The sequence below is a fragment of the Rattus norvegicus genome, chromosome 15 (assembly GCF_036323735.1).
Source record: "Rattus norvegicus strain BN/NHsdMcwi chromosome 15, GRCr8, whole genome shotgun sequence".
NCBI lineage: Eukaryota > Metazoa > Chordata > Mammalia > Rodentia > Muridae > Rattus > Rattus norvegicus.
Window position 1 is genome coordinate 38,422,278 of NC_086033.1, and position 14,546 is coordinate 38,436,823.

Consider the following 14,546-nt stretch of genomic DNA (forward strand, 5'->3'; position numbering starts at 1 on the left):
TCCCCCCAACCACCCACCCCTTCCCGCCTCCCTGCCCTGACATTCCGCTACACTGGGGGCTCCAAGCCATGGCAGGACTAAGGGCAATATCTGTCTTTTTTGATGGTCTTAGGTCATTTCTGTGAAAGGATCATTTGATCCTCAAGGGGTCTAGAACCACTCTCCTAGATTTCTTGTGGAAACCTGAAAAGAATACAACAGAATATCTATCTCCCTTTCCACTCAGTTCTCCCACAGTGTCAACATCCTGTAAGCATGTGTCAGGAAAGAGACAGCCTAGAGAGACAGGTTCTAGTCTTCCCTTTGGCTTCCTGGCTATTGAAACAATGAACCTGAAAAATGAAAATTTCCCCGGGGAATCCTGTGCTAAGTAAGAGAAAGGCTGGCACCTTTGTGGTAGCCAGAGGAAGAACTTTCCTCCCCAGAAAATATTTTCCACACTTCTGAGCACCTTCTAGGATAGACCAGACACAAAGCCAGGACATGAGAGATGAACAATGGTCACGAGACCACACCTTTATTAGACCTGGTTAATCATGCATACTTCTGGCTCTGTTAAACCCTACATCTTCTCAGCACCCCGACGATGGACTCAGTGGTCACTGGAGCCCTTTCCATGTTACTCTACCTAATGAGGCCACATTGAATCCATCTCTCATGTCTACTGGTTTCTTTAATTGATGTACTAGGAATGGGTGGGCAAGCCTTGCTTATTAGAGCTGCTAGAGCCCAGGCTATTAGCCTGAAAATGTTGGTAACAGCCCCCACCACAGCACATAGTCCAGAGGAAGCACAGTGCCCTGGCACAGGCTCAGGCAACAGGTTCTTTCAGGGGCTCACCAGGCTCCTTCTCCTCTTGGACTATGTGGCCCTCAGTCCCCATCTCTCTTTAGATTCCTCAAACTCTGATCAAATTTAACTTCCTTCTCAATAACGAATCCTTGACTAATTCAGTAAGAATAAGATATGCTTTTAAGCCTGCAGAAAAGTGGGTTCATGGAATCTGGGAAGAGGTCAAGTTAGTTCCCAGCTAGCCTAGGCTGGAGAGTGAGCTCAAGAATTGAAGAGTGAGACCATGTCTTAAATTTTAAGAGGGATGGGAAGGTAAAGGAAGGGATATGGAAAGGAAAGGGATATATGAAAGGAAGGTAAAGGGATGGGATATGGAAAAAGGAGCACACTGAAATAGGTCACTAATCCAGATTCTCAAAGAGAGTGCCTGTGCCTACCCAAATGGGAGCAGTACAGAGGATTCTTTGGTTCCGTTATGCACCCACACAAGGGTCAATTTGATAAAGAAACACTGCCACCAAAGTCTATTCTCCCAGACACTTGCTGTTTCCTTAGAAACGTCAAATACTTAACTAGCCCAAGGCTGACATTCTTTTCCTGTTTCTAAAAATATACATAGCGCAAGACAGCTTAGGCGCAGTGGTTACCTGAAATACACGATGCCAATGACTCCCTCATTTCGATATTGTTGATGTACGATGCCTCAAAATCCTGCCACGTGTATAAATCAGGTGGCATTTTAATTACCAGACTTTCCTGTCGAGCTATTTGCTGCTAGTGTGTACAAAATAAGTATTCCCAATCTATTCCAATGTTCCTGTCTAGGAAACAGTGTCTGCTTTGGAGATTAACCAAGAGTTTCCGACTCTAAAGTAAAAATAGCAAAAGCGGAGATGAGATCTCCAGGGTGCTTGAAGGTAGCCAGGTAGACACACTCAACCTGAGTGACAAGTGGACAAGTACAGCTATCCCCGTCACAAGGATTCAGGAGCTGCAATTTCTTTGCTTATTTATTTATTTATTTATTTATTTATTTATTTATTTATTTACACAGACTCCTGCATTCATATGCCTATGTGTGTGTGCAATTTTGCACACGCGTGTGTGATTTCACACATGTGTTTGTGATGTACATGCATGTGTATGCATGAGGCAGGTTGGAGGCCAAAGGTTGATATTCAATGTCAACTTTAATTACTATTTTTCTGAAACATGGCCTCTCACTGACCCTGGAGTTCACTCATTGGCTAGACTATTGGGTCAGCAAGCCCTCTTGTCTCTAAATCCTCACGGCTGGAATTATGATTACATACCATGCCTGGTGTTAAAAAGACATGATCTATTTTTAAGTATGCACGTGGGTATGCGTGTAAGAGTATTGGAAGTTGCAAGTCCCATGGCTTGGGTGCTGAAAACAGAACTCAGGTCCTCCACTCTTAACCACTGAGCCATCCTTCCACCCGCACATGCCTGACTTTTTATGTGAGTGCTGTGGACCTCATCTTAGGTCCTCATTGTCACTCAGCGAGCACTGTACTATGTGAGCCAGATCCCTATCCCCTGGTTATTTTTAAGATACCTTGTGTAACCCAACTGGTCTCTGTTAGATAGCTGAGGATGCCCATGAACTTCTAATCCTCCTACCCCCACCACCCGAGTGCCGAGAATACAGCCGTGCACCACCGTGCCAGGTCTACTCCGTGTCAAAGATGGAGCCTCGGTGCCCACTTGCCAAGCTCAGCAAGAATCCACATTCCTAACTCTTTCAAGTGATGACCTTTTGCAAATCAACAAAAGCTTACTAAGACTTTGGTGGTACTTCACCGCTCAATAATAAGCAGGTTTAACAGAAACCAGATTCTAAATTCTGTAGCTAAAACGTTTTTAGAAAATCCCTCATCTTCGTAGTACCCAACACCGCTGTCATTGGCACCCTAGACACTCACATCAGCAGCACAGCGCACAACCAAGTGGAGTACTAAAGAGTATTATGTTCTCTCCATCCCTCTTCTCTCTGGGACATTTGGGTCCCAGCACACACGTTAAGCATCCCTTAACAAAATGACTGAAACAAGAACTGCTTCTGACCTTGCTTGCGTGCTTGCTTTTTGTCCTCTCTCTCTTAGATTTGGGACCTTCTGCACGGATGCAGTGAGACTGAGTCCAAACACGAATCCATCTGTGTTTCACACGTATCGCATGTATTAGCCTGACTAACTTTCCTGGATGTTTTTGCTGTGCCTGTGTTTTGATGGCGACCCACCACGTGAGGTTACACGTGGAATTTTCCACGTCTGCTATCACGTTAATTCTCAGAAAGTTTCAGATTTTTGAGCTTTTTTTTTTTTTAACTCACGTGTAAAGATCAGGACTGGCCTGGAGCTCATTGAGGTTTCTGTCTCCCAAGAGCCGGGACTAAAGGCGTGTACCACGATGCCAAGTTTTACTATTAATTTCTAAGCAATGAAGAAGATGATTGTCCTCTTAGATAAGAACCAGTGCCTAGGAGGGAGATGCTGCTTCAAAACCGCTCGCCATGGTGATGATGCTAATTCACTGGCTTCCCAGTGGAAATGTCAGGGAGCACAGCGCGTACTGCAGGTTACTCAGCCTTAGGCTCAAGACCAGGGTTTGGACAGACTTGCACGCACATGACACAACTCTCAGAGCTGAATTCTCATTGCCCAGAGCTTAGAATTCCCACATAGAGTATTCTGTACATGCAGGGCCAAGCGGAAACGACGGCTCACTCTCCAAGCCATTCCCCAGGTCAAGCCTCTTCCTTGAGTCAGGTCATTCCCCTGTCGTAGTGCAGTACGTTATCTTTTACACACTTCCCCAGAGGCACAGCAGCCCATTTCCTTCACTGCCAAACTCCCAGGTCCAGTTCATGACTTTAAGTCAAACACCAAGCACTTGCAAAAGCAAGTACAGAGTAATTGTCAGAGCCATGAGAGTCCCAGCCAGAAAGGGCCTGGGGTGAGGAGAGTGAAGAACTCTTAGCTCGAGAGAACAGGCTTTGAAAGGACTCCCCAGCTCAGTGGACCATGAGGATCCTCAGCTGTCCCCTGAGGTCCTTTCTTTCCAAAAAGCTTAATTTAGAAGCAGCGCACCTAGGGGTGTGGCATGTGCTTAGCATGTAAGGCAGGTTCCACCCCAGCACTGGAGGGAGAGGAGCAGTCTGAGGACACCCAAGCTCCTGACTATGAGAAAATTATCCTCCTTACATGGAAAATTATAATAAGAAAAACTTCTTTGGCAATTTCTTTTTATAAGAACATTCCCTTGAACGGCTTAGCTTTAATTTAAAAACAAATCAATGTTTCGTACCCTTGACGTTAGCAAGTACTCAAGTGCTGAGATCCCACGGCTCGGTGTTTTGTAAAAGCCCCAAACTCTAATGTCAGGAAGCTTTGTAATCAGTTCCCAACGAACTGCAAGTCATTGACAACCATTAGTGGTTCCCATTAGTACTCAGCAGAATCGGAACACATACTCCAAGGTGATCTTCCTGAAGCTTGAGGGCCACCCTGTAGCGTTCTTAGCCTAGATTCACGGCTTCTAGAAAAGTTCTTACAGGATAAGCCAGAAAGTGAGAAATAAATTACCATTTTAATACTTAGCATGATGTATTTAAATGAATCCACACAACTATAGGCCTGCTTTACTCTTAGCCAACCCAATACACACACATATTCCAAACCCTTCTCCCCAAAAAGTACAAATGAAACTATACTATCAGCTAACCAGTGGAATCCCTCTAAGGATAAAACTAGCCCTAGGCAGACAGGTATTGAGGCCCCATTACTCTTAAATAACTACCTCCTGCCCTAGTTTTCCTCCTGTTACTATGACAAGCACATGACCACAGTGACTTGGGAGCAAAGGGGTTGATTATTACAGCCTACAGTGTTGACACAGCCATGAAGAGAGGGCAGGGCAGGAACTCAAGGCAGGAACCTGGGGCAGGAACTGAAGCAGAGGCCATGGAGAAGTGCTGCTTACTGGCTTCCTCTCTCTGACTCATCAATCTGCTTTCTTCTACACCCAAGGACCACCTGCCCAGAGATGCCACTATCTGCAGTGGGCTGGGCTAGCCTACCTTAGTCATGTATCAAGAAAATGCCCCACACCCCTGACTTGGCTCCAGATGCATCTAATGGAAGCATTTTCTCAACGGAGGTCCTCTCTTCCCAGATGACCCTTGCTGTGGGCTTTCTGTGCAAACCAGGGATGGGGTAGAGTCCCTATTTTATTGTCACTGTTTCAAACCTTCACAGAGGGATACCGAAATTGGCAGAACTAAGCAAAAATGCCTTTTGAAAAGCACTTAAGTTCGTAATAAAGACAAAGATCCTCCAATCCCATCTCCTTATGTCATATTTAACTTCTTAAAAAAATGACCTCAGTGTTTCTGCAAGGAATTCAAATAGGAATATGAAAAGTGAGGAAACGTAGAACTATATGGCCAATGCTGGGCTCCAGACGGCGTTTCATGCATTCGGAGTAACACAGCCATCATCCCAAGCTGTGCAGTCACTCCCTATCTCCCACACATCCACTCCCTTCTCCAGCCCCAGGAACCACTAATGTACCAGGAAACACCGCTCTCTCTTTGGGGCACGTCACATAAATCAGTACAGAGTGAGGCTTCTCACGACCTGCTCTTTCATTTAAAACTTTGAAGGTTCACCCACGCCGTAACATTTTATAGCTAGATAATATTCCACTGTGCGGCTCTTCCCTACTTTGTAGGGTCCTCTGAATGAATCCCTGAGTGTGGGCACATTTTGGCCGCCATGATTTATGCTGTTAATGAACATCTATGTACACGTGCTTGTGAGGACCTCTGTTTTCACACGTGTTGGCTATGTACACATAGCTTTGGAATTACCGGGTCCTATGGTAACGTTACCTTGATCCTTTCGGAGGCAGGCCAGACTGCTTTCCAAAGCAGCAGCCCCAAACTTCATTCCTATTGGCCAAACGTATGAGGCTCCAATGTCTCCAAGGCCTTTCCAGATTTTACTATCTGTCCCTTTTTTAATTGGTCGCTCTAATTTGTTCGACTATAATGTTCTGTTTGCAATGCTGCACATCTCCAAAGCCTACTTACTCAGGAATGAAGACTCGGACATCCTAACCTTTACTTTTGAAATATAAAATGTGTTCAAAGGTCGTTCTTAGAACACAAAATAAAGCCGCACGAACCTAGCACTCCCTTAATAAAACAAAGGTACCAACTCCACATACATATGTTGTGATTCTTTCCCAAATCCTATCGAGCTATAGACATGACCAACAGCTAAACCTTTCTGCCAGTGGGGCATTACCAAGGTACTGTAATGGGTAAACAGATAACCACAAAGTTTTAGCCAAAGCTCATAAAAATGAAGAACAGACTGTATAGCTTGTATCTCAATAATTTCCATGGGAATCCAGATGGTCTAAGCAGCTCACAGAAACTATCCTCACAGACACAGAGCTGCTTAGAGCCCAAAAGTTTGATGGGTGTTTCAAAGTGTGCTAACACCAAGCTAAGAAACAAGCTTTACACAGTAGTAAGAATTTGCTTGCTGGTCAGATGAGCGGGTTGATTTCTAGCTTTCTCACTTAGTAGCTATTAATATATATATGCATAGTACATTTCACATCTCTCCACTCCAGTTTCCTGATCTGGAGGTAATGACTTGCTCCACGAGACACTGGAGATGCACTGCTAAGGCATCTAACTCAGTGGCCAGCAGACAGAAAGCAGACACTAAAATGCTACCTTCCATTCATTTTTCTGCTGACTCTAGGCAAGATTTCTTAGCAAATAAGACCCTTAGCAAATGCAGTGGGGTCACTGGAAAATGAACGTGGGATTCCCTTAGAAAGCGCTTCCTCACAGATGTTCTGCAAACTACTCAAGTGAGCTATGACAAAGAGAACCATGAATGAGGTTACACAGAGATGTGGAGATTCTTGGAAGGCAGTCAAAGGTGAGAGGACACCTTCACTTTTATCGATGGCATTAGAATGCAAGGCCCACAGATGGGCTGGGTACAGCACTGCAAAGAAGACAGCAGCTGTGTTCACATGGCCCACTGGGCGCTGGATATGGACCTCTGGGCTCAAGGTGGGTGCAGGAGGCAGAGATGCGAAGTGCTGGGGGAAGCAAGTGAACTGAGGGCCGGCCGGGTGATGGAAAAGCCATCCCATGAATGTGAGCCTTGAGCTTCACCCGGCTGCCTGTTCTCCTACCTGATCCGGTTGTCGCAGAATTTGTTGAGATGAGATTGGTTGAGGTAAATTATGCGGGCCGGTGCCTCTAGCTGGTCTCCAACAGACGTGGCCCGGGACATCTCATCCTCTGCCTTCTTGTAGCCCGCAGAAGAACGAACGGGTCCTGCAGAGACGAGGCGCAGGGAAAACAAAACACAAAGAAGTCAGCCTCCCCGGGCCTGAGGCTGCGAGCGGGCTGCAGGCGGGGACCAGCTGCGAAGGATGCTCTAGTGAGACTGGGGCCGCCTATGTACCTAGGCTGCCCCTGGAGACTAGACCGTAGCCACAGCCGCCGCCGCAGCGGCAGGCCCCGCCCCACTCAGCCCCGCCCTGAACCTGCGAGTCCCCACCCCTTCGTGACTCGAGTTGCCCCACCCCGACTTGTGAATAGGCGCCACCCCCTGGGCCCCACCCCGCGGTGAACCTGTGAGGCCCCGCCCCTTCCCCGAAGCCCCATCACAACCTGAATTCGTGAAGAAGGTTCCCAGGCTTCTCTAGCTCTGTATTTACCAGAGACCTCACCACGCCCTAGACCTTGTGGAGGCCCGGTGGACCCCAGGCAGCCCAGTCTCGCCTGACCCTCGCGATCCCGGGCCGCGGCCCAGAGCTCACCAGGGGATGGAGCTGGCTGTGCACTTAGCTTGTGGTACCCGCGCTAGCCAGGTTGGCCCAGGGGCGAGTGCAGGAAGACCGCTTTAGACTGCCTGAGACTGAAGAGGAGGCGGAGGGAGACAGCAGCCAAGCCAAAAGACCTCCCCCTAGCCGAGGGCACGCTTTGTCCTTGCACTTGGGACCTGGTTTTTCTGGGCTTCTTTGACAGTGTTTAGTCACAATGAGACAAATAGCCCTAGGGAGATGCCCCACTTGAAGTCATCACAGGTGAAAGCACCTCCTCTGTGGAGTCACCCACCAGATGGACAGAGCTTGCTCTCCCGGTGATCCTGCAGGAGCTCCTCTGCTGGGTGTCCACAAAGAAGTCAGATCACCTCAGAAGAGCAACTTCAACTCCATCTCTGTCCAGAACTCGAGCTCCCAATTAAGTAGTTCCTGAGTTCTATAAATTTGACAGCAAGCCTTATCCAGAAGCTTCTGAATGAGCTAAACTCCCCATCACTTTTCTTAGGAGTATGCAGAAATATATACTACACTGTAGGCACACGGGCATGTAACACACACACACACACACACTCAGAGCAGCTCCAACCAGAGCTTCTGTCCTGGGAAAAAAAGGCAGCTCACCTTGAGAAGGAACCTTTAGGGAGAATCAAAGCTCACAGAAAAACCAGAGCTCTGCAGTTAGAACCTTTTTATCCCCCTTAAATAGCCATCCAACTAACGCCTCATCTTCTCTATCAAAAGGTGCGTACAGTGCACACCACTTACAAAACTTGCATCTTATGGGAGTAGACTCCCACTTCCTAGCTACAGAGATACCTCTTCACAGACATGGAGAAAACCTGGAAAAACTACAGCTGTGTTTAAATCGTCTTGACCACAAGGATTACAATGCCTAACAGGAGAAAGGGGAATCTGAAAGGCAAACTGAGTATCCTGAGTGGGCATGCTATGCAGACCAGTGAAGAAGGGTAAGGCCTGGAGTAGCCTGATCCCCAGACCACACACCTGGGTCGTAGTCACAGCCAGACCCAACCCTTTTCTGCTCCTTCTCAATGAGTGCACCACACCCAGGCTATTTCTTACTGTAGGAGCAATCCCTCACCTCCTTCACCTTCACCACCTTCCTAGGGTCTACCCCAGCCAGGAGACAATCCCAAGCCCTTCATTACAGAGAAAGGGCAGCAGGAAACAACAGTGCCCACTTCCATAATGGCTATACCATAAGGTCTGCTTCTTGGGTTTCCATCTACGAAAACCCAGCTTTGTCCTGTTTATTTTCTTTCAGTAGGCTAGGGATAGAGCCCAGAGCCTTTCCAGTACTCCACCACTGAACCATTTCCCCCCCCCCCCAGACTGCATTTGAATGCACCTGCTCCTTTTAGACAAATGGAAATACGTTTGCGAATAGCCTGTATAAAAGAATAGGGTTTTTTCTCTCTGCCTGAATGAGAATCCCAGAGTCCCACAGCCTGGCACATGATGGGAACCCATAAAGGATGTCTTTGAATTTCCCAGGTAGAGCTACGGTGACCAGCACAGAGGATCAAAGATCTACCACTAGCTCGGATAGAACACTCCATTGCCAGAAGCGCACTAACACACTGACTCTCCACTCCTCTCAGCACCACATCCATGAAATCCATATCACCCAGGGAACTCCCACCATTTCCTACTTTGTGGACCACGTCCTCCTCGATTCTGTACCGCATTGCTTTGTAAGTGATGCTCATAAACAGCCACACCTGAACAATCAGTTGTTAGATGCTGTTAGGGTCACAAAATAGGAGATGTCATCTCTTGTCCTAGTGGCAATCCACAGCATTAGAGCTGCCTGGCAGTGAGTGGCCATCTGTAATCAAAACTAAGAGGGGGACTGAAAGTGTAAAGGGAGGTCAGAGGTCACATGTTAAGGGAGGTCACACAATAACTTGTGCTTTGAGTGGAAAAACAGCTGTGGGCAGTCTGCAAATGACATTAAGAAGGCCCAGCTTTGACCTGGGCTTCATCTAAAGCCACAGAAGATGTCTAAGCAAGAAAGATGAGCATTCAGTAGTGATGGGGAAAGTAGCAGGTGGCTGGCTAGACAGAGATCAGCTGTGCAGTCTAGACACAAGCCAGTAAACACATGAGTTGACTGAAGAGTGAAAGAAAACTTAGACCTGAAAAATGTCTCATAGGGAAACCGGAAGACTTGTTTTTTGAGAGAGGGAAACCGGTTGTGTAGGCTATAAATGGGAGAGAGAACTGGATTCCGGCTGTTTAAAGCAGACTAAGACTAGCAGCATCACAGACAGAAATAATGGAGCGATTGCCCATGGTTAAGGGCACACACTACTCTTACGACTTGTGTTCAGTTTCTAGCACTTGTTAGGTGGCTCAGAACTGCCTGTAACTCCAATTCTAGGTAGGAAAATGGATACCACTGGCCTATATGGACACTTGCAAGCATATGACATATATACACACATACACAGAATTTAAATTAATAAAAGAATGGAAACAATAGTTTGCTCAAGCAATTACATTAATTGCTTAATTAGTGTAATTAATTAATACTATTAATGGTGAAGGATTATTGACACAAACAAGTGGTATCAGTGCAAGATGGACACCATATCTCCCAAGTTTTAGAAGGCAACACCACTCATCTTCCTATACTTAACAGAGCCACGCTGGGGGATTTTATTCTATGAAAAAATGGCTAATTGTCCCCACTACCAAGATCCAAATTTCTTCTACCACCGTGACCTCGTCTTGACCTACCGCTGAACTGGAAGACATATTTTCAAAATAACACAAATTGGTACCGCCTAAGGAAAACACCGTACCATTTATAGCAGGGCGCATTTTGATGAAGGTTTCAAATTTGGACTCCTGAGACAAAGCCTGAGTTAATGCACTTTGCAGAGTCCACCGCACGATAGCCAAGTGAATGCTTACAACTCCCCCAAATAAGCAGCCACAGTGTCAGCAGATAGACGGGTCAATAGATACCGGTAGACAAGAAAGAGACCAAGGCGAAGGGAAAGGATTCAGAGGACACGACTAGGCAAATGGACAGGTGCCTCCATTTGCTCCCACAGACAGCTGACAGCCAAGCCTTTGAGGGAAAACACGTATCTTGCCTAACCCTGAAAAGTAACTGTCACAGCAGCAGTCATAAGTTTACGATGGGTGACTACGAACGAAGCTCGCTGGATTAGATGACTCTTGAAGGCACCTATTCAGCCACGGAACCACGGACTGCTTCCTTATCCAAGCATCGAACCCTGCTTCCCTGGGGACAAGCCAGAGCCCAGCAGCTACATCTGTGTTGTGTGATTCTGTGGACGCACTGCAGTTCTTTGAACCAGTGATGGCGACATGCTCCGAGGTGAGCCACGATGATTCAGCAAGCATGGAAGCCAGAAAGGGTGCTCTCTGCACACACTTTGAAGGTCCAAAGGCTTCTTCCACTCACCAAGGGCACCAGGAGGCAGAGGAAAAGTTTCCACACCCACAAAATTGAAACCAATTATGGATGGGGATTTAGCTCAGTGGTAGAGCGCTTGCCTAGGAAGCGCAAGGCCCTGGGTTCGGTCCCCAGCTCCGAAAAAAAAAATTGAAACCGATTATAGAAATCGCAGGTTGACGACTGTTCTAAAAAGTTGAAGCTGGTAAACATTTTAAGCTTTGAGTCACATGTGGTCTCTCATATTCCTTCTCCTTTCACATCCTCTTCTCTTCCTTCTAAACCTCCTCCCTCCTTTCTTAGCACAAAACATCTTTAAAGTTTTTTCTTATTGTTTAATTCTTCGGAGTCTTCCAAATGCCCTTGTGTTAAAGGCTTGGTCACCAGTAGTAGCATCATTGGAAGATGCTTGAGCCTATAAGTAGGAAGTCCTAATGGAAGGAAGTTAGGTCATTGGAAGGGATATGGGGACCCAGGTCCCTCCCACCCTGTCTTTTCTTCCCAGCCATCATGGGGTGGGGAATTTCTTTCATCATGGGCTCCCTCCATGATAGTCTTCTTTGCTGTTGGACTAAAGTCAACGGGCCAAGTGACCATGAACTGAAAATCTGAAAACTGAGACCAAAATGTGTTCTCCCTAAATTGTTTACCCAGCTATTTTATCAAACCGTTGGAATGAGGACTGACACCATTTTTACCTCACAGATCAGCTTGAGCCTCCATTGCCAGTTTGCTAAGCACTAATATACACAGAATTCTTTCATCGTTAGACAATGCTATCCCAACTCCACCTCCAGGGAATAACAGCTTACATCTATCACCCAGGCCCAGACTCAGGGCTATGAGTGGACCCATCCCAACATCTACCCCATAACTGAACTTCTAGGGCACACGAAAGAGCCAATCCTAGAAATCCAAAGTTGCAGGAACTCCATGACACAGGGCAGCACCAGAACATCCAAGAGGAATCCCAGTGAGGATCCAGAGCTGAGAGCGTAACAGAAGGCAGAGGACTCAAACTAGACCAAGGACTCATTGCAATGAGCATTTGTAAGCCAAGATGTGTGGACAAAAGGGTGCACTGTGTGACACACTGTGACACAGTGCAGCTTCCACAACAAGATTCTTCTTTTCTTTTGGGGGGAAGGTTACCAGGGTGGAGGATGGGTACAAAGGGTCAGGGAGATGAATGGAAATGGGGAACATGATGTGAAATTCACAAACAATCAATAAAAAGTTAAATCCAAAACATTCTATCACTTTACACTTTCTAGCAGATGTGGCTATTCAGACTTTTATAATGAAGGATAAGAGGTTAATATGTCTTTCCCTGACTTGAAAATTACACAAAGGTGGCTCTCTCTACGCTTCTAGGCATGGCTTCACTCTAGGAAAGCAGTGTCATGGCTGATCACAGAGCTTTTTAATCAGAAGCATGCATATGCACACAAGCATACATGTGCACACATGCCCATGCACACACACGCACACACGCGCGCACACACACACACACACACACACACACACACACACACACACACGCCCCTCCTAAGATTTTCAAGCTTAGCTCTGGCTTCTACACTATACTGACAAAGCTGTTTTGTGCCTCTTGAGAACACAGGCACATCAGCTTGGGTGCTGGGGAGAACTGGGGCTGATTAGCTGTCCTAATCAGACAGACACAATAGAGATGCCAGGCAAATACAGAATGTGGTTATTTTCGCCTTGGCAGACACACTTCAGAGGTTTCTCGAGACCCCACTTTGCACAGAATGTGTCTCTCCAAATATAGCAGATGTGATCCACTCCAACCAAGAGTTCTGAAGCTCAGAGAACAAAGGGAAGATGACAGTGATGTGTCCGGATTTCTTATTTCTGTCAACACTTACTGGATTCTTTTCTCTTCTCACAGGAATAACAATAATGCAGCAAAGGTAATAGGCTGTGGGCTGTTTATGACTTGAAACATTGTGGATGCTGGATTCATTCAGTTACCGAATACCTCCTACATGTGAGGCATTTTGGTAGGTGGTGGGAGGGAGAAGTACACAGTTGAAGGCATAGCTTTTTGTCAACCTGACACGAACTAGAGTCACTTGAGAGGAGGGAACCTTAATTGGGGAACTGCTTCCATCCGATAGTCCTCTGAGCATGTCCATGAGCCATTTTCATGATTAATGATTGATGCAGGAGGACCCTATGTACTGTGAGTGGTGCCATTCTTGGGAAGGTGCGTCTGGACTATACAGGACGTTAGCTAAGTGAGCCAGGGGGAGCAAGGGATCAGCTCTCCTCTGTGGCTCCAGCTTCTGGTCCCACTGTGACTGGGATGTGTGAGTCAAACAAGCCCTTTCCCCCTCATGCTGCTTTGGGTCATGGTGTTCACAGTAGCAGAGAACCAAACTATGACACCTCCACTCAATAAGACCTGCAAGACAGACTTCTGTCCTCAAACCCCATTCTGTGTCCTGTGCTAACTCATCTTGTAAATTAAGCAAAGATAAATGTGCTTCTCTGGAAATGTATTTCATAGATAAAACCAGACTTTAAAGGAAAAAAAATCTGTGTTACATATATTCTCAACTCAGAGGATTCTTCATCCCAGGCTGGGTTGCCCGTGGATTAAGTACGAGCGTAGTAATTTTTATTTTACAGCAATCCTCTCTGCTAGGAGAGATTCTCCACTGCTTGTGACACCTCAAATCTGGACTCCATGCAAAGACATCAGTTTTAAAATCCCACAGAGAATTCCATAGAGATCGTGGTTATTGTGGGCAGGGACCAAGATGCCCATCACTGCTTTAGTACCAAAGTCTACAAATGTTCCAGCCCCTTTCACAATGGCATAGCATCTGAATACCAACTACACCCATCCTTTCACTCACCTCTAGATAACGCATCATGCCCAGCACAGCCTAAGCTGAACCACACTTCTTTATTATCTGCGTGACACCCATTGTTATTCTTAAACATTTTCTATCCAGGGTTGGCTGAGTCTGCAGATGTGAACCCTGCCAGCACAGAGCACCAACTCCAGTTTTTAAGTTTATCCCATGAGAAGAGCAAACTCCTTCCTGACTCCTGTCTTCCTGTCTTCCTGTCTTCCTGTCTTCCTGCCTTCCTGTCTGTCTCCCTGTCTCCCTGTCTCCCTGTCTCCCTGTCTCCCTGTCTCCCTGTCTCCCTGTCTCCCTGTCTCCCTGTCTCCCTGTCTCCCTGTCTCCCTGTCTTCCCGTCTCTGGTACCTTACTCTATGGAATCAGCACTGATGCGACCCTATTAACCGGAATCCCTGCTTTAGTGGGCCCTCCTAGCACTGCATTTTTATAACACAGCATTGACCACTTGAAGACTTTCTTTGCTCGTTTTCTAGGATCAACTTTTGACACATGCTCCAGGAGGCAAGACCCATGCTCATTAG

At 46.6% G+C, this 14,546-nt stretch overlaps 1 protein-coding gene across 16 annotated transcripts in view; it reads right to left on the reverse strand.

The window, feature by feature from the left end:
- The window catches only part of Atp8a2 (ATPase phospholipid transporting 8A2), a 532,902-nt gene that overhangs the window by 428,771 nt on the left and 89,585 nt on the right, over window positions 1–14,546 (reverse strand). For 15 of the 16 annotated variants that reach the window (XM_039093999.2, XM_039093996.2, XM_039093997.2 and 12 more), the window contains one exon: window positions 7,039–7,183. In XM_039093999.2, the coding sequence (XP_038949927.1) occupies window positions 7,039–7,139 (101 nt within the window). In that variant the 5' untranslated portion in view covers window positions 7,140–7,183. Of the gene's footprint in view, window positions 1–7,038; window positions 7,184–7,671; window positions 8,183–14,546 lie in introns of those variants that run through there. The other variant, XM_039094001.2, reaches the window with a different exon arrangement.